Source organism: Balaenoptera musculus, chromosome 9, assembly GCF_009873245.2.
Source record: "Balaenoptera musculus isolate JJ_BM4_2016_0621 chromosome 9, mBalMus1.pri.v3, whole genome shotgun sequence".
Taxonomy (NCBI): domain Eukaryota; kingdom Metazoa; phylum Chordata; class Mammalia; order Artiodactyla; family Balaenopteridae; genus Balaenoptera; species Balaenoptera musculus.
Window position 1 is genome coordinate 8048426 of NC_045793.1, and position 26280 is coordinate 8074705.

Here is a 26280-nt window from a genome sequence, read left to right on the forward strand (position 1 = left end):
TCTGAGTGTCAGTTTCCACATCTCTAAAACGGGGATGCTAATGGTGCATTCCTCGTAAGCCTCTTGTGAAGACTCAATGAGAAAATGTGTGACAAGTGCTAGCACAGTGCCTGGACAACAGCATCAATAAACGTGAGCTACCATCATGCATGTGATGTTGCCAAGTGGATCGTGCTACGGGCAGCTTGCTATGCCAGTAAATAGAATCCATGGTAGATAAAAAAAAGGAAAGAATGATAGAGTAAGAAAAATTCCATTTCCCTAGAAGAACTGGTATATTTTATGCTTATGGGTTGTGGACTTCTGGCCACCAAGAAGTTCCGAGCCAAACTTATACAAGTGGGTAAGACCTTCTGACCTGGGTAACCGTATTCCATTTCCCCATTGTCTTGAGGCCCTACTTTTTGTGACTTACTTTAACTCTCAATTTTGTTTTATGTACTCCCTGTAAACCACCTTATATCCCCTGTGCAACGTGGTTGGGACGAAAGGAAGGAAAGAAGGAGGACGGGAGAAGCCAGGGACGGCAGGCAGGAAGGAAAGTAAGAAGAAAGGATTTGTAACACAAGGCTTTGAAATTATTCCTTGTAATGGTGATGTTCAGTTCTTAGATGCACGTTAATTGGCACAGTTTTTCATCACAGTATTTTTTGGGTGCTCTCTGCCTGCTCGGGGTTTGTTTTACGTTTGGCATTAAGCCTTTAGCTTTATCACGGGTGCAACTGTGAGTTTCCATAAATGATGCAACTTGAGGGTTGTCCTGGGCTCTGGTTTGCGCTGGCATCTGAGAACTCTGAGAGTCGGTTCTTCATTCTCTATGTGGACATTGGGCACTTTGTTTTTCGGCAGCGAATGTTTCATCCAAGGTCAATTTCCCTCAAGTGCTCAGCACCATTTCAGACAGTGTGTGCTCAAGGAATGCAAATTAATTTAATGTTAGCTTTAGCCAAACCCAGCTAGGAAAGCAAACCTGCTTTTAAAAACACTGTAAACACTGACAAACATCATCTAGGTTATATGATGTTTGCATATATATAAATGTATAGAATTTTACCTTAATTCCAAAGGCATCATTCCATAGCACTTTTTTTTTTTACATCTTTATTGGAGTATAATTGCTTTACAATGTTGTGTTAGTTTCTGCTGTACAACAACGTGAATCAGCTATATGTATACATATATCCCCCTATCCCCTCCCTCTTGAGCCTCCCTCCCTCCCTATCCCACCCCTCTAGGGTGTCACAAAGCATCAAGCTGATCTCCCTGTGCTATGCAGCAGCTTCCCACTAGCTATCTACTTTACATTTGGTAGTGTGTAGATGTCAGTGCTACTCTCTCACTACATCCCAGCCTCCCTTCCCCTGCCGTGTCCTCAAGTCCATTCTCTACGTCTGCGTCTTCATTCCTGTCCTGCCACTAGGTTCATCATACCATTTTTTTAGATTCCATTTATATGTGTTAGCATATGGTATTTGTTTTTCTCTTTCTGACTTACTTCACTCTGTATGACAGACTCTAGGTCCATCCACCTCACTACAAATAACTCAGTTTTGTTCCTTTTTATGGCTGAGTAATGTTCCATTGTATATATGTGCCACATCTTCTTTATCCATTCATCTGTCGACATTCCATAGCACTTTTAAACTCATCTTTGAGTTAGCCTTATTTTTGTTCTTTGATGAGAAGGACATTTTAATTTGAAATTATTTAAATATATTTGTCATTATATATATATATTTTTTTTTAGAATTTAATTTTTATTTATTTATTTATTTATTTTTTGGTTGTGTTGGGTCTTCGTTTCTGTGCTTGGGCTTTCTCCAGTTGCGGCAAGCGGGGGCCACTCTTCATCGCGGTGCGCGGGCCTCTCACTATCGCGGCCTCTCTTGTTGCGGAGCACAGGCTCCAGAAGTGCAGGCTCAGTAATTGTGGCTCACGGGCCCAGTCACTCTGCGGCATGTGGGATCCTCCCAGACCAGGGCTCGAACCCGTGTCCCCTGCATCGGCAGGCAGATTCTCAACCACTGCGCCACCAGGGAAGCCCTGTCATTATATTTTATTGTAACTGGGGGCTATCAGAATGGGTTGAGGATATATGTGTGTTTTACATTTTTGTTCGATTATAAAAATGCAACATACACTTGTAATTAAAAAATGAGGAAATATAGAAAACTCTAGAGGAAATGAAGCCATTTATAATCCCTTTACACACAAATAATCACGATTAACATTTTATTATATCTTTCTCCATACATTCTTGAGGTTGTAGAAGTTCTCAAGATGGATTTGTAGATTGTTTCCAGGAAAAAAAAATTAGAGTGTTTTTTTGGAGTTCTAAAGGTGCCCTTGGAATTAGGTCCGCACTCTCCAGTCTTCCCTGCCTGCAAGAAAGCAGGTCATGGGAGCAGGGAGTCGGCCCGACCTGCTTGTCTGAAAGTAGGCACCATATCTTTTCTTCCTCCACCATGTCTACCTTTGTTTTCCATCTGGGCTGGACTGGAGAGGCCGGGCTGACAAAGACCAGTGCACCCCAGACCATGAAGTCTTTCCAGGCTGCATTCAAATGGGTTGAGGCATCTGCTTTCTAACCATGTCCAGAAATCTCAGCGCAATTGCATCCCATTGTATGACAGAAGGAGGAGGTGGGGGACAGGGCTTTCCAGCGCCCTGGGTACAATTCCTATGGCCGAATTCGTTCCATGCCTTTTAGAATGCTTCCCACTTCTCTCTTCTCCTTTACCTCAAGGCATTGCGCAGCCCAGGTTTTTCATACCCATCGTGTTTCCTTTTCCTGGAACTGTAGTCCTGTTCCTTGGAGGATTCTCCCCAATTCCCCACGCTGATCATGAGGTTTGATTAGGGGCTATCAGTCATTGTTCCCCTCTCCTCACGATAGGGTGAGAGTGTGACCCCAGCCAGGTCAATCAGAGACCTTCTCCGGATTTTAAAATGAGAACCGAGAAACTAGGACTTTGCTTCTGGTCCCAGCAAAACTGGGAAGATGTGAGCCGACTGCAGTGTCTGTGTCCCATGATGTGTGGAAGATGAAGCCACCTGAGAGAGGAATCGTCCAGTCCTCCAGAGGCAGGTGGGCAAGCAGAGAAGACGGAGGGAGGGAGGGAGGGAGGGAGGGAGAGGGGGGAGAAGGGGAGGGAGGGAGGGGGGAGGGGGAGAGAGAGAGAGGCACTCGGCCGTGGCCTAGGCTTTGTTTTAATCCTCCAGGTCCCCTGGATTCTTTCAAAATTTTGGTTTTTCCTTTCTTAAATTCTATAACCTAGCCTAGGAATTTTCTCTACAAATGAATTCTGAACTGGTTTTCTGTCCTTTGTGATTAGAAGAACCCTGGGCAATAGAAGCCGATTCTCCTCAGCCCCGCTTCGGCCCCCTGGACTCTGCAGGCCTCTGGCTCCTCCACTGTCCGGATTTCTCAGCCTTTCCTCAAGAGCCCCAAGGCCTTGAAATAGTCCATCCGTCTCCCCTTCTTCAGGGTAATCTCTAATTTACCGTAGCAGACAGCAGCTCTGATGAAGCTGATATTTGTTCTTAAAGAGCTGCTGATTCCTTCCAAAGATTCCCCAGTTGGTGGAATTTGGCAGAAGGGAGGCCTTCTTGACCTTCTTTACTCCAGACTCTCATCTGGGGAAATGCACCAGGAAATGGAATTATTTAGCCTATCACCTGGACTCTCTTCTCCCACTCACCCCACCCTCGTCTCTGCATGTGGTTCCTCAAGCCACAGGGCTCAGTCCCGACACACGACGCGTTTTCTTGGAGAGAGTGAGATTAACCTTGCAAAATTCCGCAGCTGAAACAGCTCCCTTCCTTGACACTGTCCTCGAAGCTGATTGTTGAGCTCTTTTCAACTTTTAATATTATTTTGCAATGGTGAAATGGCAAGATAATCACTTTCTTTAAGAGAGGTGACAGACGGCGCACTTTAAAACAAGAGAATGCCTCTAATCAAAAGCCAGTAAACACAATGTTGATAAAATGGTATAAAACCACCCCTTTCCTGTAATGGTATAAATCACCATACTAATCCTGGACTTGCTGGCTTTTCTGAATCAAACTTGAGTTATGGTGGAAGATGGGCGTGGTTTACTCCGTAAGTAATTTGCAGCACCTAACACGTGACAGGCACTGCGCTAGACTCAGCGACTGTCCATCACTCTGAGAGAACCTTATTTATGCCCCATTTGATTGATTGCGCAATAGGCTGTAACTGCAGGTTGTCATTTTCCTAGGAAAGGCCTCTCCTGAAAATGCTCTCTAGCATTTACTGCTAAAGGCCAAGCGTAAAGTCCATATCAAGTTATGAATTTGACATCCACCAGTGCTCACGAAGAGACGGGGCTTATGCCTTTCCTTTGCAACCTGAACTTCCCACAGTTACCAGCCGAATCCGAATCCGAATGAGGTCGGAGAGGCTGCTGAACCCCTGCCAAATGACATTCCACTTGACTGACAAAACAGCGTCCCCCTGCTGTTCTTCTTCCTGACAGGTATCTATTTTGAACTCCTTCTAGAGAATGCAGTGACAGTTCCAGCCTTGATCTTTGCCTTAGCTCCCAGGGAGACCTCCCCATGCCATGTTTTATTCATGGTGTCTCCCAGGCTGGTCTCTTCATTGTAAAAATCGGTCGCGGGGGTAGGGACACTCCATGAACCTGAAATAAAGTTTGAGTGTCACAATAAAACTGTCCCTTTGTGTACGGAAAGCCTACAACCAGAGTCTGAGATGCTGGGGAAGGTTTGTGTACTGAGGATTTTTAAGGCAAAGCATCCATAGAAGAAAAGAAAATAGTTATTCACATTGCATTGGAGTCGTGAAGGAAGTAGGTCAGATAAACCAAAATAACCTTTGCCGGGAAATGTGATAAGCTTCAGACATCTGAGACCATGGAGAAAAAAGATGCTGCAATGGATAAAAGCAGTAGACTGATAGATGTGCAGGGCTACAAGCAGGAAAGCTACAAAGAACGCACAGAGTAAACATTTATTCTACCTTCTCCCAAGAAATCTCTTCTCCATCAACTCCGTCATTGCCCTTCCTATAGGAACTGGATATCTTTCTACTTCACAGGTTAGAAGTTTGTAGGAGAAAGTATCAGAAGCATCTCTTCCACCTGCCCTAACCACCCAAAACAAAACCAATCAAAACCAATAGCTAAGCATGACAGAGGACAGAGATTGCAACCCTGTATCACATCCGATTGATGAGTAACAAATGTGTACCTTGAGAGTGATGGTCCTCTCGTGACGGGTGACATTAACGCTGTGGGGCTGCCCATTGGCCATGCTCCTGTGGTCCACGTCAATATTATACGGTTCCCTGGTGCCACCCAGGCTGTACCGGATCTGTAAGCTTCCTACATAGAGAAAAGAAAAGAAACTCAGTCATTTCTCCACACTAGATTTCATTTTAATGTCACTTCCCCCACCCCTTGAGGCTAATTCCATTAAACTCAGCTTCAACGTCCATCAATATCACTGCCGTTCTGAATTCTGAGTCACTAGCTCAGAGGCACACTAATCCATAAAGGCTCACAGCACCAGGCACACACATGTTGACAATCTACCAACAACAAGCCATCAGTGACCATCATCTCCAAGTTGAAGCAGCAAATGGTATAAACAGTCCAAGCCGGGATTGCACCTGGGATGGCAGAATGAGAACACGCATGATATAGGACCATGGAGACGCCTACAGGCCCCACAAAATACTCTGTGAAATAAAAAATAAATGCAGGATGCTGGGATGGTCTCATGCCATCGGCAACGTGTGACACTCAGCATATAAAAGAATCATGAACATACAATATTAAGAATAAACATAATTTACAGAAGATAAATACATGCATGGGATTTTGGGTGGCTTCACTGAGACCAAGAAAACAAAGCAATGGCTTTCATTCTAGGTTAGCGACCTCATCAATCCAAGTGCAAATCAAAGGCGAAAAGATGCGTCCTCATTGCCTCTCAGCTGTAGTTCACTTTGCCTCAACAAATTATTCTTTTTCCTCTTTCTTGTTTCTTCCCAATAATGACAAGCAATATTCAAAAAGACTAATATAATATTCTAGATCCTGCTTTTAATTAATCTGCACAGCAAACGTAGCTTTTATTTCTTAGTTATGATTTTAAAGGCATCGACTTTTTATCTCATTTTTACTCAAATGGAATCTTGGTGTTAATAGCTTTTGACATCTCAGAGCTTAAAAATGGAGCCCAGTAATTTAGCAAGAGTTTGGCCAACTGTAAATCACCTCAAAGATTCTTTGTCGCCTTTTTCATTTCCTTCCAGAGGAACAAAACTGATATTCTAAGTTGTGAAATAGAACATGATATTAAAACTTAAAAAGTGAACAGAAAAAAAGAAAGAAGTCACTGGAAACTCCACCATCCAGAGGTAACTACTCTAAATATTTGGCAATATCTCCTTGTAAGGTAATTCTCATGTCCTTATGTGTACGTAAATAAACGCAATAGTTCTGAATGCTGCCCTTTCTTATTTAGTGGTTACATGTGCATTTAAAATATTGAACTACGTTCCTGGAATTGAAAGAACAATCATGAATTACTTGCATTTCCTATTTTTTCCTTTCTGAACAAATCTGGCAAGGCTTCACTATTTCTGAGTTTTCTCTGGCACTTGATCCTAGATTCCTTTGCTTTATAGCGTTTCAACCAAGCACTGTTGACTTTCGTCTCCTGAATGGGTCTAAGTTCAACCCACTCTCCCCATCTCCACAACCACAGGGCCTCCACTGGCACCTTGAATGCCCTGGTATGGTTCCCATAGGAGCCCGCCCCTGCACGCAGAGCTCCTGGCCTGACTCAGGGCCCCTGTGCTGGCCACTCCCTATCAGTGACCTGACGGCCACCACCTGAGCTTCACCTGCATCGGCTTCTGCCTGGATCACGTGACCCAAATCAGTCCCTCCTTTAAAAGTGATCACTCTTCACCCCATTTCACTCTCAGGCGAGTCCCCTCTTTCTGTGCTCTCTTACTACTAATCCATTAATGGAGGTGTCTCACTGGGACCTCAGACACAACATACGTGAAACCAAACTCTTGATCTTCCCCTCCAAAAACTATTCCATCACAATTTCCACATTTCAGTTAATGGCCACTTTATCCTTCCAGCTATTCCTGCCTAAAAGCCCTGATTCCCCTCTTGCTCCTACATTACACGTGTGATCTATCAGCAAAGCTTCTTGGCTCAGTCTTTAAATCACACCCTGAATCTTACTGCTCTCATCACCTCCATTTCTATCCCTGGACCAAGCCACCCTCGTCTTTTGTCTGGATTACTGTACTGGCCTCCATACCAACTACTGCCCTTCCCCCACGTTCCCTCAGCCCAGCGTGGCCTCCGCCCCTCACATACCTGGTCTCTCCACACGGCAGTCAGAGCGGTCCTCTGCTCAGAACCCTCCCACGGCCTCCTGTCTCACTCAGAGTAAAAATCGACGTCTTCCTAACGGCTCACCAGGCCCTCTGTGATCTTCCCCCTCATCTCTGACATAACCTCTCATTATTCTCCTCCTTTCTCACTCCTCACCTCCCACCCGAACAGCACTGCCTCTTTGTTGTCTCCCCAGATGCCGGCATGTTCCTGCCTCAGGGCCTTGGCACCTGCTGGTTCTTCTGCCTAGGATGCTCATTTCCGCCATTATCTGCATGGCTGCCCCTCACTCCCTTTAGGTCCTGCTCAATATTGTCTTCTCTGTGATTATTTCTGTGACTTCCTTATTAGAAGCAGAATTTACCCACTCCTTTCCCTTGACCAGCTCTCCGGCTCCCTTTTCTGCCTTATTTTTTTCCCCATGAGAGTTCTTACCATACAACATACTACATACTGTACTTAATATGTTTACTGCTGTCTTCTGCTAAATGTAACTCCACGAGAGTAAGAATTTTTGTTTATGTTCTTTATGACTTAATTCCCAACGTCTAGAACAATGCCTGATACATGGTAGGTGCTGGATAACTACTACTCGCTGAGTGAATGGATGATGGTTCTCCTTGCCTCTGTGCTTTCTTCCTTCCCATGTTTTCTTAGGCAGAGAAATCTTTCAAGATGCGTAACTGACTAGTTGTCTGGTTCACTTAAAACTCTTCAAACTTTCCAGCTGCTTATAGGATAAAGACATACATTCTTAACATAGCTTATGATGTCCTGTCTGATCACAGCTTGCCAGTTACTTTATTTTAAAAGATGCCATTTACCCTCTTACTTTTTACATTCAAGCTACCTAGGACTTCTCTTATTCCCTAGGAAATACAATTCTTCCTGCCTCAGGACCTTTGAATATGTTGCTCCCGTTTCCTGAGCTACTTCTCTCCCCACCCCTCAGTGATTCACCCTATTTTTTCTTTATTCTAATAGCATTAAAAACAATCTAGTGTTTGGCAGTGAAGGAGATGATTAGGCAGTTGTTTGGCTACAGGTAGAAAAAACAAGTCGATTGTCTTGAGTTTTTATTCTCCACTTTACTTCTGGTGCTCTGACCTTGTATGATCACAGCCAGTTTTCTTAAATACACAGCTGTATTCATTCATCATTTAAAACTTAATTCCTTTAGAACATACTTATTTAGTGCCCCTGTTGAACCCAAGTTTTCAAGGTCTAGAAGTGGACTGCCTGGCTGGCTGTAAGTGTGGAGTCCACTTCTAATACAGACACCCATCCCCAGCCCCTGTACGGTATGGGCCAGGCCGTGCCTGGATCTGGGGATGCGAAGAGAAGTAAGAGAGGGCTCTGCCTTTGAGGCTGGGAGTCGGAGGAACTGGTAATTATGCCAAAAAAAAAAAAAAAAAACCCTGGACATTTTTCTCCCTACTGTCTCTTCGTCATTGGCCCCTTTATGTTCTCCAGCTCATTAAAATCAGTATTAAGTTGTTTTCGTTATTTTTTCTCTTTTCTGACTTCTCTAATTGCTTCACTTAATGGCAATGGAAATGATTTGCTTTGAGGAAAAAGATGAGTTGGACCTTAAAATTTATATATAGTGAACATCTATAAACAGTAATGGCAATATTCTTGAATAATAAAATTTAAATGATACATTTATTCCTTTCAAACAATAGCACAAGAGAACTACTAAATGACGGGAAGGAGAATATTAATATTTGTTCATTAAAATAAAATATTATTAAGATGGAGGGATACTTCACTTCTTGCATCTCATGTTCACCTCCCGGGTGAATTAAAGCAGGTATAAGGGACTACTCTTTCATTGGCTGCAGCAAATAATGTGCTTAACAGATTTATTCTCTCCTTGTCATCAACATTACCATCAGCAAACAATTACAGCGCACCTATTGTAGGCAGGAGATGTAGTGTGGGGGCCTTTCATCTCACTGGGAAGATGGGGCATATTTATAACAAAGATGGATAACAATACAGTGCACTAAAAGCCAAACAAATGACATTGAAAATAAGTGTAATAGGAGTTTAAAGTAAGGAGAAGTCATTGAAAGGAGGTGAGACTTGATCTGGGTCTAGAATGAAAGGCGGGTATTAAGCTACAGAGGAAGATGGAGCTTTTCCAGATAAGGGCACACAGCAGGCAGCAGGGCAGACGTCCTTGAGGTGCGTGAGGAGTAGAGTTCCTGGAGAAGGAAGAGCAGGGAGGTGTGGCCTCACTATGCGGCAAAACGTAGATTAAATCATGGGCTCTGGATAATAACCGCTAACACACATACATACAGTGTGTGTGTGTGTGTGTGTGTGTGTGTGTGTGTGTGTGTAGTGTGTTACACTTACTAACTCACTTGACTTTCACAGCACTGCTCTGAGGGAGACACTATGTAACAGATGATGAGACGGAGCCACGACTGCCCAAGATCTCACCATCTGCAAACGTAGAAGCAGAATTCAAACCCATACGTTCCGGTTCTGCACTCCGAGCTCTCACTCAAGAGGCTGGTGGGTCCTGATTGGAAGGTGCTGGGACTCGGGATCTGTCCTCCTGCTCCTGGGGAAGGAGGCCCTCCTGGCTGTATGACAGGGACACTGTGTGTGAAGGAAGACCTACTCTGGCTGGGCTGGGCAAGGTTCGGGTGACTGGAGGCAGAGAGACGGCCGGGACAGAGCATCCCAGGGGCGTGCTGAGGTGCACTGCTGCCCCACGGTGGGGTCACGGGGTGCCAGGAGCCCGGCTACCCTCAGGCCTCGGCAGATCTGTGGAGGTAAGGGCTGCTGGAGCCCCTGGGCTGGGGGCCTCCCAAGCACAACCTCATGCAGCTGCCCAGGTGCCATTCACAGATAACGTTCTATGTGTGCCACGCCAGGAGCAATGTCGGGAGGCACTGAACCAGAAGACATCTGCCAGGAGAGCAGCAGTGGGGAAGCAAAGGAGGGGATACTCTGGAAGGACATGGTGAGAATAGGATGCACAGGACTCGTCAGGCTGGATGGCCCACAAGAGGCGGAAGGATGGAGCGTTCATGAATGAGGCCAGGCTGTGGGTTCCGGTGTCTGAGAAGCGGTAGCACCGTCAGAACAAGAGGGGCCTGGTTCTGGGAGCAGCGAGGACAATACAGCTTCCAATATGTTAAGTTTAAGAGATGCCGGGGCATTTAGTTAAAACTGTTTATTTTATTTTATTGACATTTTGGCTTAGTCCTCATTGATTTCTTTTCCCTGAATGAGTTCCTCAAATTTTTCTAGCTTTAAATCTCAATTCATAAAAAATGCAGCATTTGGAGTATGGAAAAGCCAAATTTTCATTAGCAATTGAGGACGGCCTTGCAATAATTAGACAGAAACTGTCCATGCTTTGCAAATGCACCGAGTGTTCTAGAGGTCTCTAAGCAGGGCAGTGGAGAACTCTGGGTCCAGCATCAGACACCTGGGTTCAGGAACCCCAGTTGTGCCATCACCAGCTGAGTGTGCAAATCACCGACTCTCTCTGCACTCCAGCCTACCACCTGCAGGAAGAGGGTAAGAATGGACTCTACCTTACAGAGTGTGTGCTCTTGGGAATTAACGCATGTGAAACACTTAGCACAGCTTCGGGCAGCCTTACACGGTAGCCATTAGTATGGAAACGATTAGTCAAAACCCCTGCGCGTGACAAAGGCCCACAGACACACGCGTGAGTGCTCACAGGGGCCGGTGCAGGCTTGGGGGCGTGAGTTACTGGATAGAAGTGGGACCAGATTTTAACGTGGCAGAGGCTTGAGAAGCAGATGATACAGCATCTACCGAGGCGTGTTCCTGACAGTCTTGACCAGCTAGAGGTGAGAACCATCCTCCCTGCCCACTGAGGAGAGGTTGGGGCATGAGGGTGGAGAACATCAGTGGATTAAACAGCTATTTAATCTGATGCAGGAGAAAGAAACTTAACGCGTGAACTTCCAGAGAGCAGGGGTGTACACTTTTCTACTTCCTCACTTCCTGAAATAACTGTTTTTTTCTGATGAGAACGGTGACACGATCATTGAGAGCATTTGACATGTGTAGAAGAGTATTACCCAGGAGAAACAAATCAACTACCCAAACAAACAAAGATAATTTGTGCTCACGTTATTGCTTTTTTTTTTCCTATCCATCTTTTTTACAGAGCTAAACTGATATTGTACAGTCAAGGCTGTATCATGCCTTTTTTTGGTTTCACATAATATTACATAAAAATTTTCTCCATGTCATTAATTACTCTTCATAAATATTATTCTTAATGGATACACGATAGCCCATAAAATGGTGATTCCCTCTTTTACTAACCATTTTCCTAAAATTTAACTTCTAGGTCCTTTCCAATTCTTATTTTCATAAATAACATTATAAACTATGATGAACATCTTCATGCTGAATCTTTGTCTGATTTTCGGTTCCTTTCTTCAGAAATAATTTCTGAAAGGGAAAATCCTAAGGAACATTTTTTTCCCACCCATCTTTTAAACCAACAGAGCATTGACCAGAGAAGTTTAAGAATTTGCTATTTTATTAACACTCAAGCTGAATTGGGTTAATAATAATAATTTTTAGTTCCCACAGAAGAAAATCTTGATCTTTAAGATGCTACGACACTGGAATAGCTGTCAAAAAAGGCTGCAGGACCTACTAGAGAATGGACTTGAGGACACGGAGAGGGGGAAGGGTAAGCTGGGACGAAGTGAAAGAGTGGCATGGACATATATACACTACCAAATGTAAAATAGCTAGCTAGTGGGAAGCAGCTGCATAGCTCAGGGAGATCAGCTCAGTGCTTTGTGACCACCTAGAGGGGTGGGATAGGGAGGGTGGGAGGGAGACACAAGAGGGAGGAGCTATGGGGATATATGTATATGTATAGCTGATTCACTTTGTTATAAAGCAGAAACTAACACACCCTTGTAAAGCAATTATACTCCAATAAAGATGCTAAAAAAAAAAAAAAAAGGCTGCAAAGTTTCAATCGTTAAAGAGCACGACGAGAGAGGGAGCCTCCGTGTCTCCAGCCTGTACAGTCTCCCTGGGGAATGAGAGACATTTGCTCCGTGATAAACCTAAATATTTTTATTTGTAAAAAAGAGATCTTAAAACTCCAAGTATCATAGAACTCAAGTTTTCAGAGAGGAAATGGACTCAATGTTTGGCATGCTTATATGCTTTAGAACTGCTTAGATTTCTCTGAAAGATCGTAAGTCCATTTGTATATTCTAAAATAGGATGCCTATTTTAGTCACACTGACACTCCTGGCTTAGTGTATATTTGGAGATGGTCCCCGATATTACAACACTGAAGGGCAGATGGTCCCCGATATTACAACCCTGAAGGGCAGAAGGCTAGGTATCCTCGTCCTTACCGGTGGGTTTGACGAGAACTGCCAGGAAGTCGGTGGTGAAAGAGCTGACGTAGAGGAGGATGCAGGGTGCCTTGGTGGTGCTGAAGCTGAAGCGGATCTCCTCGCGGGCCAGGTCCGGGGTCCCATTCTGCGGGTCCCGGGAGTTCTCCGACCTGCCACCCGATTCCTTAGCACCGGACCCGGGCGCCTGGAAGTTATACCGCAGCCACATCCCCTCTTCAAAAAATGCACCCACATCTGTTGAAAAGGAAATGTAAAATGTAAATGTGAGAATTCCTATGCTAAATACCACTAACCGATTTAACCTGGGTAGAACTGTGAAACTTTGTCGTGCCGCTAAAGCCGTTCCTGGAGGGCGGACCGGACTCCAGTAATGGAATGTCTACGCAGATGGAACTTTGTTTCAATCACACGGATACGCTTACCAAAAAACAAAAAAGCAGCGTAACAGAGTATAGCAGTCTGTCAACTTAAAACGTAGTAGCTAAATTAAGAAACGTTAACTCATACCAGAAAAAAGTTTCATGTTTAGTACTTAGACCAAATAACTAATTTCGGTTGAAGAGAGATGCTGAGAATAAAGGCAGTGGCATGGTTACGGAACTGTTGACCGACACCACCCGCTTCGGCCAGACCCGCTTCCCTGAGCTGTCTCACAACAGGAGGTCCCGATAAGGAACATGGTGCTGCGGAAAACTAGCCGGGAGGAGACGACCAACCTCTTAGAATCCTTCGCGCTGGAATCCCTCTTGGCTGAGCGATGCGCACACCATCAGGAAGGACCCTGAGTCAGACCAAATACGGGCCAAGCAAGATGATTGGCCAGAGACAACCGGGAACTAACCCCATCACCAAGGCATGTGGCAGAGCAGTTCTCCGGGGTTCCCTTACCCTGCTGCTCTCTGCCCGGGCGCCCCTTCCCAATAAAGTCTCTTGCTTTGTCAGTACATGTGTCTCCTTGGACAATTCATTTCCGAGTGTTAGACAAGAGCCCACTCTCGGGTCCTGGAAGGAGTCCCCCTTCCTGCAACAGTATCACATGAACCACTAATTCAAGGAACTCATGGGCATCTGCTTGAGAGATCGGAGTTGCTTTGGATGTTCACCCAGGAAAGCCCTTGGTGAAACCCTGATGAAGTCCTGGGAGGCTTTGGGTATAGTCTTCAAAAATCACAAGACATGAAGATAGAGGGAACTGGGTTCAAATTTGGTGCTGCCCTTAATTGGTTATGCGGCCTTAGAAGTCGCTTAGCCAGCTTCTCTAGGCCTCAGTATTTTATATGTGAAAGAGAGGTAATAACAGTGAGAATTACAAAAGATAATTAAAGTAATTAGCACATAATAAATAGTACCTATTATTATTATTAAGAAATTAGAAGAAAGGTCACCCATCCTTCAGCAGTTTTTTCCTGTGGCCTAATCAATGCTAATTAGTTTTTAATCATTGCCTGGCAGACAAGCTCCTGCTACAGTTTCTCCATTGTTTGCTCCATGTTCTAAAATCACCTCCTGACTCCCTGTGAAAGGCTGGGGCACGCTAGCAAGGCTTGCTTGGCCTTCACAGTTACTGTTTCATTGCCTTCTGCACATGACCTTGAAAGCATTTCCCAAACTTCTTTGCCCGTGGAACCCGTTACTCTCGTAAGACCTGACATCCCACTAAACTAACATTGCACAGAATGTATTTTGTGAAACATCCGCTTTACATTATAATGAATAGGAGAGGACCAATTTTAAGAGGATTCTTTCCTCTGGGAATTCTGAAGTGTGTGCTTGTTAAAGAAGCCTAGCACAGAGAGAGTCAGCAGCACAGTGGGCTGATTCCGGGTCTGCAGTCAGACACCTGTGGCTAACCAACCCTGCTATCGTGGTCAGTGGCTTGAAACTCTCTAAGCTTCAGCTTCCCTCTCTGGAACCTGGGGCCTCAGGTTGTCGTGAGGATTAAAGAACCCATGGATGATACTTAGCCTGGTGCCTGGAATATATGATAAGCGTCCAATAAAGATTACTTAGTCATATTACAAAGACAGGTTACCACTTTCTCCTGAGGGCCGCAGATGCCACCCTGACCCCCACCTCACATGATCACACACGTGCACCACTCCACCTGGCACTGCTGCAGAGGCTGCCACGTCCCGCTTCCCACTGAGCTGTGGTGAAGAGTTCAGTTAACTACAAGCTCTCAACTGTGGGCAGTACTGTTCTCCTCCTGGCCCCCCACCCAAGGGCTTTCGCAAATGTGTGTGTCTGTGTGTGTGTGTGTGTCTGTGTGTGTGTGTGCGCATACACGGAGGGTACTATTGGCATTTGGTGGGTGGGGGTGAAGCCTGCTGAGTGTCTTGTGACATGTGGGACTGTCTCACACAATTAAGAATTGTCCTGCTCAAAATGCCTAGAGTGTGTTCGCCGGGAAACACAGGATTAAACAGATACTTAATCCATGCTAGTCACTGCAGACTCATCAGGATGTAAAGATGCAGCAAATGCATCAACGCCTTGAAGAGTGTTCTGTCTGAAACTGAGCAGGACCCTGTGGGGCTCCTGGGCACAAAAGCCTTTCTGTGTCCCCTTCTTTGGGTTCCAAAGTGCAGGTTCAAACAATTGCTGATCAGGGAAGGGAGGGGATGCAGAGACCAGGGAGGAACAGTCAAGAAACAACCGTGCAGCCTTGGGGCAGGGTCCTGGCTCCCCTCAAGGGATACACAGAACAATACCTTTGCGCTCTTCTGCAGAACCAAGGCCCCCACCAAATGGAAGATGTTAACTACTGATGATGCCCTCTTCATTCCAGAGAAGGTCACAGATCGCCCATCGTCACACCTGACACCAGATGACCTCTGGACTGAAGGAATGCGGGCCCTGCATGCACCCTCATCCTTATCAGCAACCCCGCCCCTCGACCGTGAAACTCCTCACAAACCCCCCTGGGTTGGGACACGCTGTTTTGAGGACATTAGCCCGCTCTGGCCCCCTTTGCCTGGCAAAGCAACAAAGCTATTCTTTTCTATTTCACCCAAAACTCTGTCTCTGAGATTTAATTTGGTGTAGGGGTACAGAGGCCAGATTCAGCTTCACGTCCAGCGGTTGGTGTAGAGGAGACACATCGACACTTTGAACACAGTGTGGTGAGAGTTATGGTGGTTTACTTGGTAGGTTATGTGAGAAGAACCCCCCTCTTACTGCCTGGAGGATCCTGAGCTGACTTTTCCACTCTCTCAGCAAGGAGAGTGGAATTGATCACCAGCCGCATGCCAGGCACTATGCTGGGTGCTGAGGTCACAATCCTTGTTCTCAAGGTGCTCTTGATCTAGAGGAGAATTTAGGCTAACAGACATCATCAGAAGGCAGTGTGCTCAGTACAGGATCAGGTTTATATAGGGGGCACTTGGAACAACAGGGGTACCAGCCCTGTCTCCAGGGCTCCAGGAAGACTTCCCCAGTGAAAAGACATTGAAGTCGGGACCCAAAGAGCCAGAGGCGGGTCGCTATGTAAAGGTGAAGATGAAGACAAGCCGCTTTCTAGCTGAGGGCGCAGCGTGTAAACAAACTTAGGGGCCAGAGAGTCTGCAACGTGAGCATCGTGCCCCCAGGTGAAATTCACATGCTCCTTTTTTTTTTTTTTTAAACAATATCAGTTGTTCACACAAGACTCACTAGGCTCCCACTACTGCTGGGAAAACAGTGAAGGAGACAGAGGTGATCCTTACCCTCAGTAGTTCAGATCCTAGTGGGACAGACGGACATTCCTAGGACTGGCTGATGTGACAGCGTCTAGCAGCTGGTGGGGGCCGGGAGCATTCGGGGAGAGCAGGCAGGCTGGCCGCCCGGAGCAAAGACACCAAGGGGTGTGTTTTGCCAGCAGAGAGGTTCTACCAGAGGATGCAGGGGTCAGCATCTGGGAACAGGTTTGGGCCAAGCAGGAGAGAAGAGGTAGACCTGGGGCCTGGAGAGAGGAAGGGAGGAAGGCTAGAGATCAAGGCTGGAGGGTCTGAACAAGCCAGAGGCGAGCAGACAGGGCTGATGCACAGGGAGGGGAAACGTATCGGGCCCTTGAAACTCAAGACTGAGGGGCGCAGCACCTGGGCCTGGGGGTGGGGGTGGGGGTTCTGAGCAGCAGAGGCTGAGGAAGCAGGTAAAGCCAAGGAGACCACAGGCACCTGAGCCACAGATGCAGCGCCTCGCCGGTGAGACCCTAAGCTCCCTCGGGCCAGGCTCTCCCCAGGTATTCTGCTCCCAGAGAGAGGGCAGAACTGAGTCCCTGACAGCACTTCTCAACAGGCCTGGGAGTCTGTTAAAATGCTGGTGCTCAGGCCCAGCCCCAGATTTTAGCTCAGAGGGTCTGACTCAGAGGGTCTTGAGAATCAGCACGTGTAAGAGGCGATGCTTAGGGACAGAAGAGTCTGAGGTCCTGGGAGCTGGAACTGAGGCAGGGTAGTGCGCTCGGTGGGGCTGCTGGGCGGTCCTGTCTGGGGGAGAACTTACGCTTTTCTCAGATAAACTGGCGACGAGCATTCCAAGGCAGATCATAAAGGGAAATTTGGAAAGCTAGGGATTTTGGATAAACAAATAAAAAATATGCCATAGAGAATACTTTTGGTGTATTTCAGAGTCATCCATCGTTAAGAAGCTTTAAGGATTCATGCCAGTATTGGAGGAAGGGATATACCACGCTTAAAAGTGTTGCTCTGAAACCACATCGTAACCCAACTGTCAAAGCAGGGCCTGGGAGTGCTGTGAGCCATTTAAGGTTCCAAGAGGCAGAATTACAGCTGTTATTTCATTGTTTCAGATCTTTTTAAGGAAATGCCAAATCGGAGTACTGTGATTTCATTTAGGAAAGTAATATTCCCGTCCCTTCTGAATGAATAATTAAAATAATGCTTACTTCACAAGCCCCAAATAACATCTTTTCCCCCATTAAATGATCAAAAAGTTGATTTAGAATGCTTGATTTAAGGTTTTATACTAATGTGAGATAGTTTAATTTTTGATATTAATTTTTTTTGGATAAAAAAATGGTAAATTTTGGGTCTAGTTATTCTAAGATATATTATGAAGGAGATTTGTTGAGTTATGTGTCTCAAAATTTTGAAATACATTATGCCAGACTTAGGATCATAAAGGTCACAGGGGTCTTGAAGTAGACAAGTAATCTTGTCTTAACCATTTCTTGGTCTTCAAAACGGATCATATGTAAATTACCCCTGATTGTGGAAAGTAAGTTTGGAAATGTTTGAAATAAAATCCACAAACCATACATCCCAGAAAAATACCACAAAGGTATTTTCCCCTTTGTCTAACCAAATCCCTGATGCTCACAGTGGAAAAACAAACAGCTGGCACCCACCCCTGTAATTAAATTTTTCCTCATCTTTTTCTCCTCCAAGTTCTATAATTCTATTCCTTTTGTCTTTTCACTTAGGATATGTTTTGCAACCTATATTTTTTAAATAGACATGATTCTTTCTGTTCTCTAACTTCCCCCTGAGGACCCAGAATTGAAAGCCCCCAACTCACAGATGGGTTCTTTTCCAAAAGTTTATTTTAAAGTCAGTAACTTGCAACTTGGAACTATTTTCCCATAGAAACAATGCTTTAAATGATGGTTGGTTTGCCAGGAGAGTCTACAAATGCTGAATCACTCTGGATGGGTAATAAAAGATAATTGAAGAGTGCCACTGTGTATTAGTAATTAAAGCAGAAACAACAGCAACAACAACTGTTAAGGTGTACTGTGAATGTGAGAACCCCAGGGAACCATGTTCCCACAAGGCTTTCATCTAACTTATCCAGGAGTGTGCTGGTAAACGTTACACAGCTGGCTCTCCTGGGGGGAAACCCTGATTTGTGGTGTCCGCCTATTCCCATGGTGTAAACACTCCCACCTTGGCTGATTTCAAGCGGCCAATGTGGCATCACTAAGAGATGATGGAGTTGGGAAGAGATGTTCACAGTTGGTCTATCAGCCTGTGTGAACTGCCTTCACCCACTGTCACTGACCCAGTCATTCAAGCAAACCACCTTTACTGAGCCCCCATCTTGGCAGGTGTGTTAGGCTGCTCAGGCTGTTATAACATATTACCATAACTGGGTGTTGTAAACAACAGAAATCTATCCTCACAGCTCTGGAGGCTGTAAATCCAAGATCGAGGCGCTGGCTGGTTCAGTTCCTGGTGAGAGGTCTCTTCCTGGCTTGTGGACACATTTTCTTGCCATGTGTGCACATGGCAGAGAGAGAGAGAGCTAGCTCTCTGGTCTCTACTTCTGAGGGCACTAATCCCATTATAAGGGCCCCACCCTCATGACCTCATCTAAGCCTAGTTATAGTCATCCCTTGGTATCCATGGGGGATTGCTTCCAGGACCCCCCTTGGATACCAAAATCCTTGGATGTTCAAGTCCCTTATATAAAATGGCATTGTATTTGCATATAACCTACATACATATTCCTGAAAACTTTAAATCATCTCTAGATTACTTATAATGCCTAGTATAATATAAACACTATGTAAATAGTTGCTGGTGCATGGCAAATTCAAGTTTTGCTTTTTGGAAATTTCTGGAGTGTTTTTTTTTTTTTTCCTAATATTTTTGATCCATGTTTGGTTGAATCTATGACTGTGGAACCTACAGGCATGAATGCTGACTGTACCACCAAAGGCTCCACCTCCAAAACCACAGCACTGCGGCTTAGGGCTTCAACATATGAATTTGGTTGGGGGGGGGGGAATGCAAACATTCAGCCCATAACAGCAGGCTTCCTTCTTTTTAGCTCCTGCTGTAACCAAACTTTAATATTTGCTTCCTCCTTCCTGCCTTCCAAAGCTCTCTTCTACTTTGTCCCAGTTACCCTGGATCCTGAAAGCTCTGTTCAGCCTCTATAAAATTTAGGAGAAATTTCTGCAGAACAGACACCACAGCCCCAGCCTCGGGGTCATTAAGCTCTTTCATGGCTGAATTCCACTGATCAGAATGATCACTCTCATTAACTGTTTTTTAATTATTATCGAGTAAAAAAAGTTAAGTGAATTTTATGGAGCTCTGCTCCTAGAGACCTTGGACGTCACCCTTCTGCATGTTTCCCGATTTTGAATCAGGCCCGGTTCCTTCCAGGGCAATCTGCAAGGCTCAGTTATGTTTAAACTTATTTCCTATTCTACTCCCAAGGCCCCGCTATCCTGAAATACAGCCAGTTTCTCTCCTGGCCTTGTATCGGCAAAATCTGCTTTTTCTCTCCAAGTGTACCACTCTGAATTTCCCTCCTGACTTTAAAAATTCTGTTTGTTTGATGTTTTCTTTAATTTACTATAATCATTTTGGGCCAACAACATTGGACGCAGATGGGTTAATGTTCACCTCTACTTATTCTGTTTCCCCAGGTGAATACATGTCTATTGTAGCCATTTCCCACCATTCTTTCTAAAGGTCAGGGCACTGCCAGGTCAGTTTGTGTGTAATAAATTTCAAGTGTCTGAATCCATACAAAGGAGAAAAATACCAAAGAAAAATCTCATACATTTAGCCTGAATGGTATGTGCTACCCATGAGACACAGGTGTGAAGTTTATTAATGGAAACACATCAATAAACTATATGTTCTATGAGTTGATTATGTAGGAGCCAGGGGGCCTTCTCACTTGGAGTTTAAGAGCCAACAGCACTGAACAAATTTACTACAGTCTTAAACAGGAAGACAGTCTGCATCCAGAATTTCCAGGGTCATGCTCCTGAAACTGTTAATAAGCATTACTGGCATATATGGCAGTTAACAGGTTAGAATGTTTTTGGGAGAGCAAGGGAGATGAGGATGCCACTGCAGCAAACTTCAGCTGAGACATCTATAAGGGATTAAGGTGGTACCAGCGGAGGGCAGGAATCAAGAGGTGTGGGGCTTAGTCCTGATGTGGCCACCAAGTAGCTCTGCGACCCTGGTCAGGCAAGTCACTGAATTGCTGGGGACTTTAAATCATTCTCGTCTTAAAGACTGAACCCATATCGATCTGGCTAGCTCCCAGGCTCTCCCATATTTTCTTTCAAATATTTATTAAGTGCTTTATTTAAGCCATGAAGCTATTAGATATTGAACAGGGAGTAAATGATATTTAAGTTAATTACTGAGGGAGAATGAGATGTAACTGGGATTTGGGGGTAGGGAAAGCATTCTAGGAAGAGAAAAGAGCATGTGCAAAGGCCCTGAGGAAGGAGGGAGTATTAAGGACCAATGCAATCAAAGTCAGGATGGCTAAAATTCGGGGGCAGGTGGCAGGAAGAGGCTGGTGACAAAGGGAGTGGCCTGTTGAGGATGTTTTTTGTATAGAAAGTAATGGGCAGCCCTGAAGGGGTTTAAGTAGAGGTGACATAATCTGATTTGCCATTTTAAAAGATCATTCTGGCTGCAGTTTGGTGAAAGGATTGGAGGGAGCGGAGAGCATGTCACTCCTGAACTTAAATTTCATCCCTTTTCTTAACATTTGGGATATCATTTGGAGGGGGAGCCACTAGAGACATTTCAGAAAATCTGTAAATCTTCTGAAACTTCAGGTGAAAGTAAGTAAGTGTGTATGCACTTTTCTGGGGAGAGGGTTAATAGTTTAAATAAAATTTCATGACCCCAACCCCCCAAATTTGAGGAAAAAATAATAAAAATGAATTCACTCCTTTCTCGCTCAAAATGATCCACTGAGGCGCTCAGTGTCGTTAGGGCCTGTGCTGGATGATGACTCAAGCCCCAGAATGACCTCCCTTACCCTCACTATCTGGACCTGCTGCTTCCTAGTGTTGGATGACTGAAGCCCCAGAATGACCTCCCTTACCCTCACTATCTGGACCTGCTGCTTCCTAGCTGCATCTCCTGTGCTCTGCTTGTGGTCCTGCCTGATTGGCTTACTGGCTTTCACACCTCCACTTCCTTCTCATCCCTTCCATTCCATTCCTTACTCACTATTCCTGTCAGGGTAAGCACCAGCTCCTTGCTAAGAGCCCCATGCAGTGTACAGAGCTCTCCTAAGTGCCCTCCCAGCTCTGTGTTATAACTTCAGTCCAACGCAGGTAACCTTGTTCGCATTGAACTGGTAAACATTTCTTGGACTCTTACTCTAGGCTAGACCCATGCTGATAACAAGAGCAAACATACCGAGGCTTTTCCGGGAAGGAGTCCGCAGTTGGTTGGGAGACCATCAGGAGAGCAGAGCTTGAGATTTAGAATCACAGAGTGTGTGTGGGCGGAAACAGCAGGGGAGAGACGGGCTCTCTCAGGGGTGGGTGAGGGAAGGTCTGGATGACACGCTAGGAAGGGGACTCTGAGTTGGGTACCGACAAACAACCACGTATCTGCGAGCCTCGCAAGGCGGCAAGGGTGCTCCTGGGGAGGACGAAAGTGTGAACAAAGCACAGAGGAGCGGAGCGACACGGGGTTCGGGAACTTCTGTCAGCGCGTCGCAGCCTCGCTGTACTTTAGAAAAATGTGTCTGCGGCAAACTCTCAGAGATTCTGACTGAATTGGTCTGGGGAAAGGCCTGCCTGTTGATATATTTCAGGTATATTTCAACATTTCCTGGGATGACTCCAATGGTATCCATTTAATCGATGGACCCCTTGAGCTCTACTGCTCTGGGCGTTGGGTCTAATTCAGTGTCAAGTGCGGGGTGGCAGCTGGCAGAAGGTGCCGGTAGGAAAGAAGGCACAAGGGAGGCTGCAAAGGGTCTCGCATCACTTGTTTTCAAATCTTTTAGAAGAACATTATACTTTGAAATAATTTCAAATGTACAAAAAAGTTGCAAAATTAGTACAAAGAACCTCCATATCCTACATATCCAGACTCCCTAACTTTTAACATTTCACCACATTTCTGTGTGAACACACACATACACATAATATATATATATATGCAGACACACACACACACACACAGACTAACTCCTGAAACCATATGAGAGCAAGCTAAGTCAAGAAACCAACAGTAACACAATATTGTCCCATTTCTGGGAAAAATGTATATACAGACACAGGTACTTATATACACACAAATAGCTTTAGAAAACCATCTTGAGGCTATATATACATGTATGCATATATATATATATTTCCATGTAGAAAGATTTTTGCAAATAACCAGGCAACATAGGGGGTCCACCTCACGTCTTTCATTCTGGGAAGGAGGAGAGGGGAGAGAAAGGGAAGGCACAGAAGGGGCGAGGAAGCTGGGAGCTGAATGCCTGAGTTACACATCTGGATCCTCACTAGAGTGTGAGCGTTTTAGGGTAAGAACTCTGCCTGGTAACCTCAGCTAGCCCCTGGCATCCAGCAAATACACAATAAATATTTTTTGAATTGAGTTGAATAGAATTTGAATTTTTTTTTTTATAGCAACAGTATATTCTTTAACTAGTTGATCTGCACTGACCTTCCTTAGCTGACAATTTTTTCAGTCTCATTCCCTTTGTAAAGTGGGCTTCTTGAGAGAAATGCTCTTCCATCAACTTAGACATAATCATTAATTAAAAGAGAAGTTTATTAATGAAAGTGTTACGAGAGGCATTCAGAATAATGTATCCAAAAGAATTAAATGACTTACAGCTTAACAGATGTTCTTAATTTCTACTGTTTTTTCTCCCTTTCATTGACTTGGTAAGTGGGAACATATTTTGACAGATTGGTTAATTGGTTGAATAGCCTTAACAGGCAAAGTTGTCCCCAATCAAATGTCTCTGCCTCATTTTACCTCTGCTCTGCTAACTTCATCATTTGCTATGAAGCTACGGCTATTAGGAATTATTTGTTTCTTTGTAAATTTATTTACTTGCATAATTTGTGCCTGTGCCAGATACAAGGAACATTCTATTGATTCTATTCATTCTGTTGATAAGTAGCAAGTTGCTTCTTCTTTGCTCTATACTTAACACTACACATCCCATATTTTCTTGCTTGCTCAGCTGATCTGAAGAGCCAAATAGAATTCTTGACCATAGGGTCCCTGAAGACGAGCACTGTTTTTAATTCACTGCTGTAGCCACAAAATCTAGTGAAAGGAGGCACTCATTGAAAGTTTGTTGATTCAGTGAGTACACTTTGGAATTGGAGCCAGATACACGTTTACACGCCATGAGGAAATGAGCTTCTGTTGAACTCCTGCTATGTGTCAGACACAAAGGGCAATTTTTATGTATTATTTAATTTAATTTAATTTAATTAAAAAGCATGTTTGAGATAGATGCTATCATCCTAATTTTACAGATAAGGTAACAGATATTGGGGAGTAATTTGCCCAACATCGTCCACAAAGTGATTTGTTTACCAGCTTCTTGTTTAGGAATTTTATTTATTTATTTAAGTTTTTATTGAATTTGTTACAATGTTGCTTCTGTTTTATGTTTTGGTTTTTTGGCAGCAGGCATGTGGGATCTTAGCTCCCCCACCAGGGATCGAACCTGCACCCCCTGCACTGGAAGGGGAAGTCTTAACCACTGGACCGCCAGGGAAGTCCCTTGTTTGGGAATTTTAAAAGGAAACAATCAGGTGACCACTGATTGTTTATTACCCCCCAAACATAAAAATACAATTGATTCTTTCTTTTTTTTTTTTTCTTTTTTTAAAAAATATTTATTTATTTATATTTTTCGGCTGCATCAGGTCTTAGTTGCGGCATGTGGGCTTCTCTCTAGCTGCGGTGCGTGGGCCTAGCTGCCCCGAGGCACGCGGGATCTTATTTCCCTGACCAGGGATCGAACGCGCGCCCCCTGCACTGGAAGGCGGATTCCCAACCACTGGACCGCCAGGGAAGTCCCACAATTGATTCTTTAAGTTGATAAAATTCTGTTTTCTTTACCAGCTAAGACCTTAATAGAAAAGAATGACCAGAAAATCCACAAATGTCCTAATACTTATGATAACCTTTTGTTAATATTAAAATGATTTCTATTTTGATTTTAAAAAGCCACACCTCAAGGTCGTGGTTGACTGTAAGATTTGAGACATTCACATATATATTTCTTGAAATCCAAAGCCATTCCCATTTGATGATTTTTTTTTTATAATTAAAGCAGGGTATATCTTTTGAAACAAGTTATTTTTCTTGACCAAGGAAGGTAAAAGGAATGACTTTGCTTATTATTCCTCCTTATCTCAGCCATTTTGTCTATGTGGCTACTTTATTTGGTATGCTAATAAGCCTTGAGATTTGTTGAAATGTTCTACCCAGCCCTGAACTGTCCTTCAACCAACAGAAACCATCCTCAAACTATCTGCCATCTTTAGAGAACATGCCACACTGTACAGGCAGCTTTAACGTGGGTCAGCTATCACAGCTGGAGTCTCACTCATCAGACGGGAAGTGGTCTCCTGTGGACAACGTTGATGGTTACATAAACAGAGTGATTTAAAGAAACTCATCTAGGGTTGCTGTCTTGAATGAGGCATGAATGTATGAAGTATTAGAAGCTAGTGGCAATCTACTTCATGCAACTCAAGAGCTAGGTTATATCCCAGTAGAGTTATCTGAGACCTCACAGTATTGGTGGATATTGAGCAGGTAGGCCACACTATGCCTTTTGAAAAAAAAAAGGACGCTTATTGAAAACTGTTAATGATGCCACACAGAATCCAGAAGTGGACAGGCCAAAGGCCGCTGGGCTCCTCCCCAGGCCAGGAGCCGTCTTTATGCTGAGTCTGCCTTCCTGGTTTGCAAATGACCTCCCTGGCTTTGTTTTACATGGCTTACCACTTGTTTCTGTGACAACTAGACTTAAACATTCATTCTCCTGTGAAACAGATTCAAAATGCAGTAATTTCAAAGGCTTTCTCACACTAAACTACAACTGGTAATTGACAAATATGTATACTGATGACCAAAGGTTCCTCGAGGGCAAACACCGCATTTTAGTTGATTTTGTATCTCCAGAGTCCAACACAACACCTGGCACATATTAGGTATTTAATATACACTTGTCTAATTAATGAATGGATTAATGGTTTCATGGACCAGTCTGGCCACATTCAGATGTTTTTCAGAGTATAACCCCCACCATCTCCCTGCAAAGAAAATCTTAGACATGCTGGCAATGTATTTCTATCACCATCTATAATTTTTGAGAGTAGAAGATAAAATATGGGATAAAAAACAAAGATTCACCTCAAAGAAGCCAAGAAATAATTGGCAATCAGTACATTTTTTTGAAAAGATAAGTTCAGGATTATGAATTATCCAGAGTTCCAGAAAATGAGGTTGCCATTAAAAAGCTGTATATTTTGTCTGCCTTTTGGTGGAAGAAGGAAAAAAAAAAGAGAAAGAAGTAGAAATAAGAAGAGAAGAAAGGAAACAGAAGAAAAAGAATGAATTTGGGCCACTCCCTCATTGAATTGTTATACATGGCCTTGAATGATGGATGCCCCCATCACGGCAAGAGCCCTCCTGAAATCTTGTATATGCTTGTAATTTGTGTGGGGAAATTAACATTTGGGGCATTTGCCAGCTTATCTTTTCCTTCTA

At 44.3% G+C, this 26280-nt stretch overlaps 1 protein-coding gene across 2 annotated transcripts in view; it reads right to left on the reverse strand.

Annotated features, from left to right (window-relative positions):
• Positions 1–26280, reverse strand: part of CNTNAP2 (contactin associated protein 2) — a 2064798-nt gene that overhangs the window by 161021 nt on the left and 1877497 nt on the right. For both annotated transcript variants that reach the window (XM_036864011.1, XM_036864010.1), the window contains exons 20-21: positions 12800–13036; positions 5236–5369 (exon numbers count right to left, since the gene is read on the reverse strand). In XM_036864011.1, coding sequence (XP_036719906.1) covers positions 5236–5369; positions 12800–13036 — 371 coding nt within the window. The remainder of the gene's footprint in view (positions 1–5235; positions 5370–12799; positions 13037–26280) is intronic.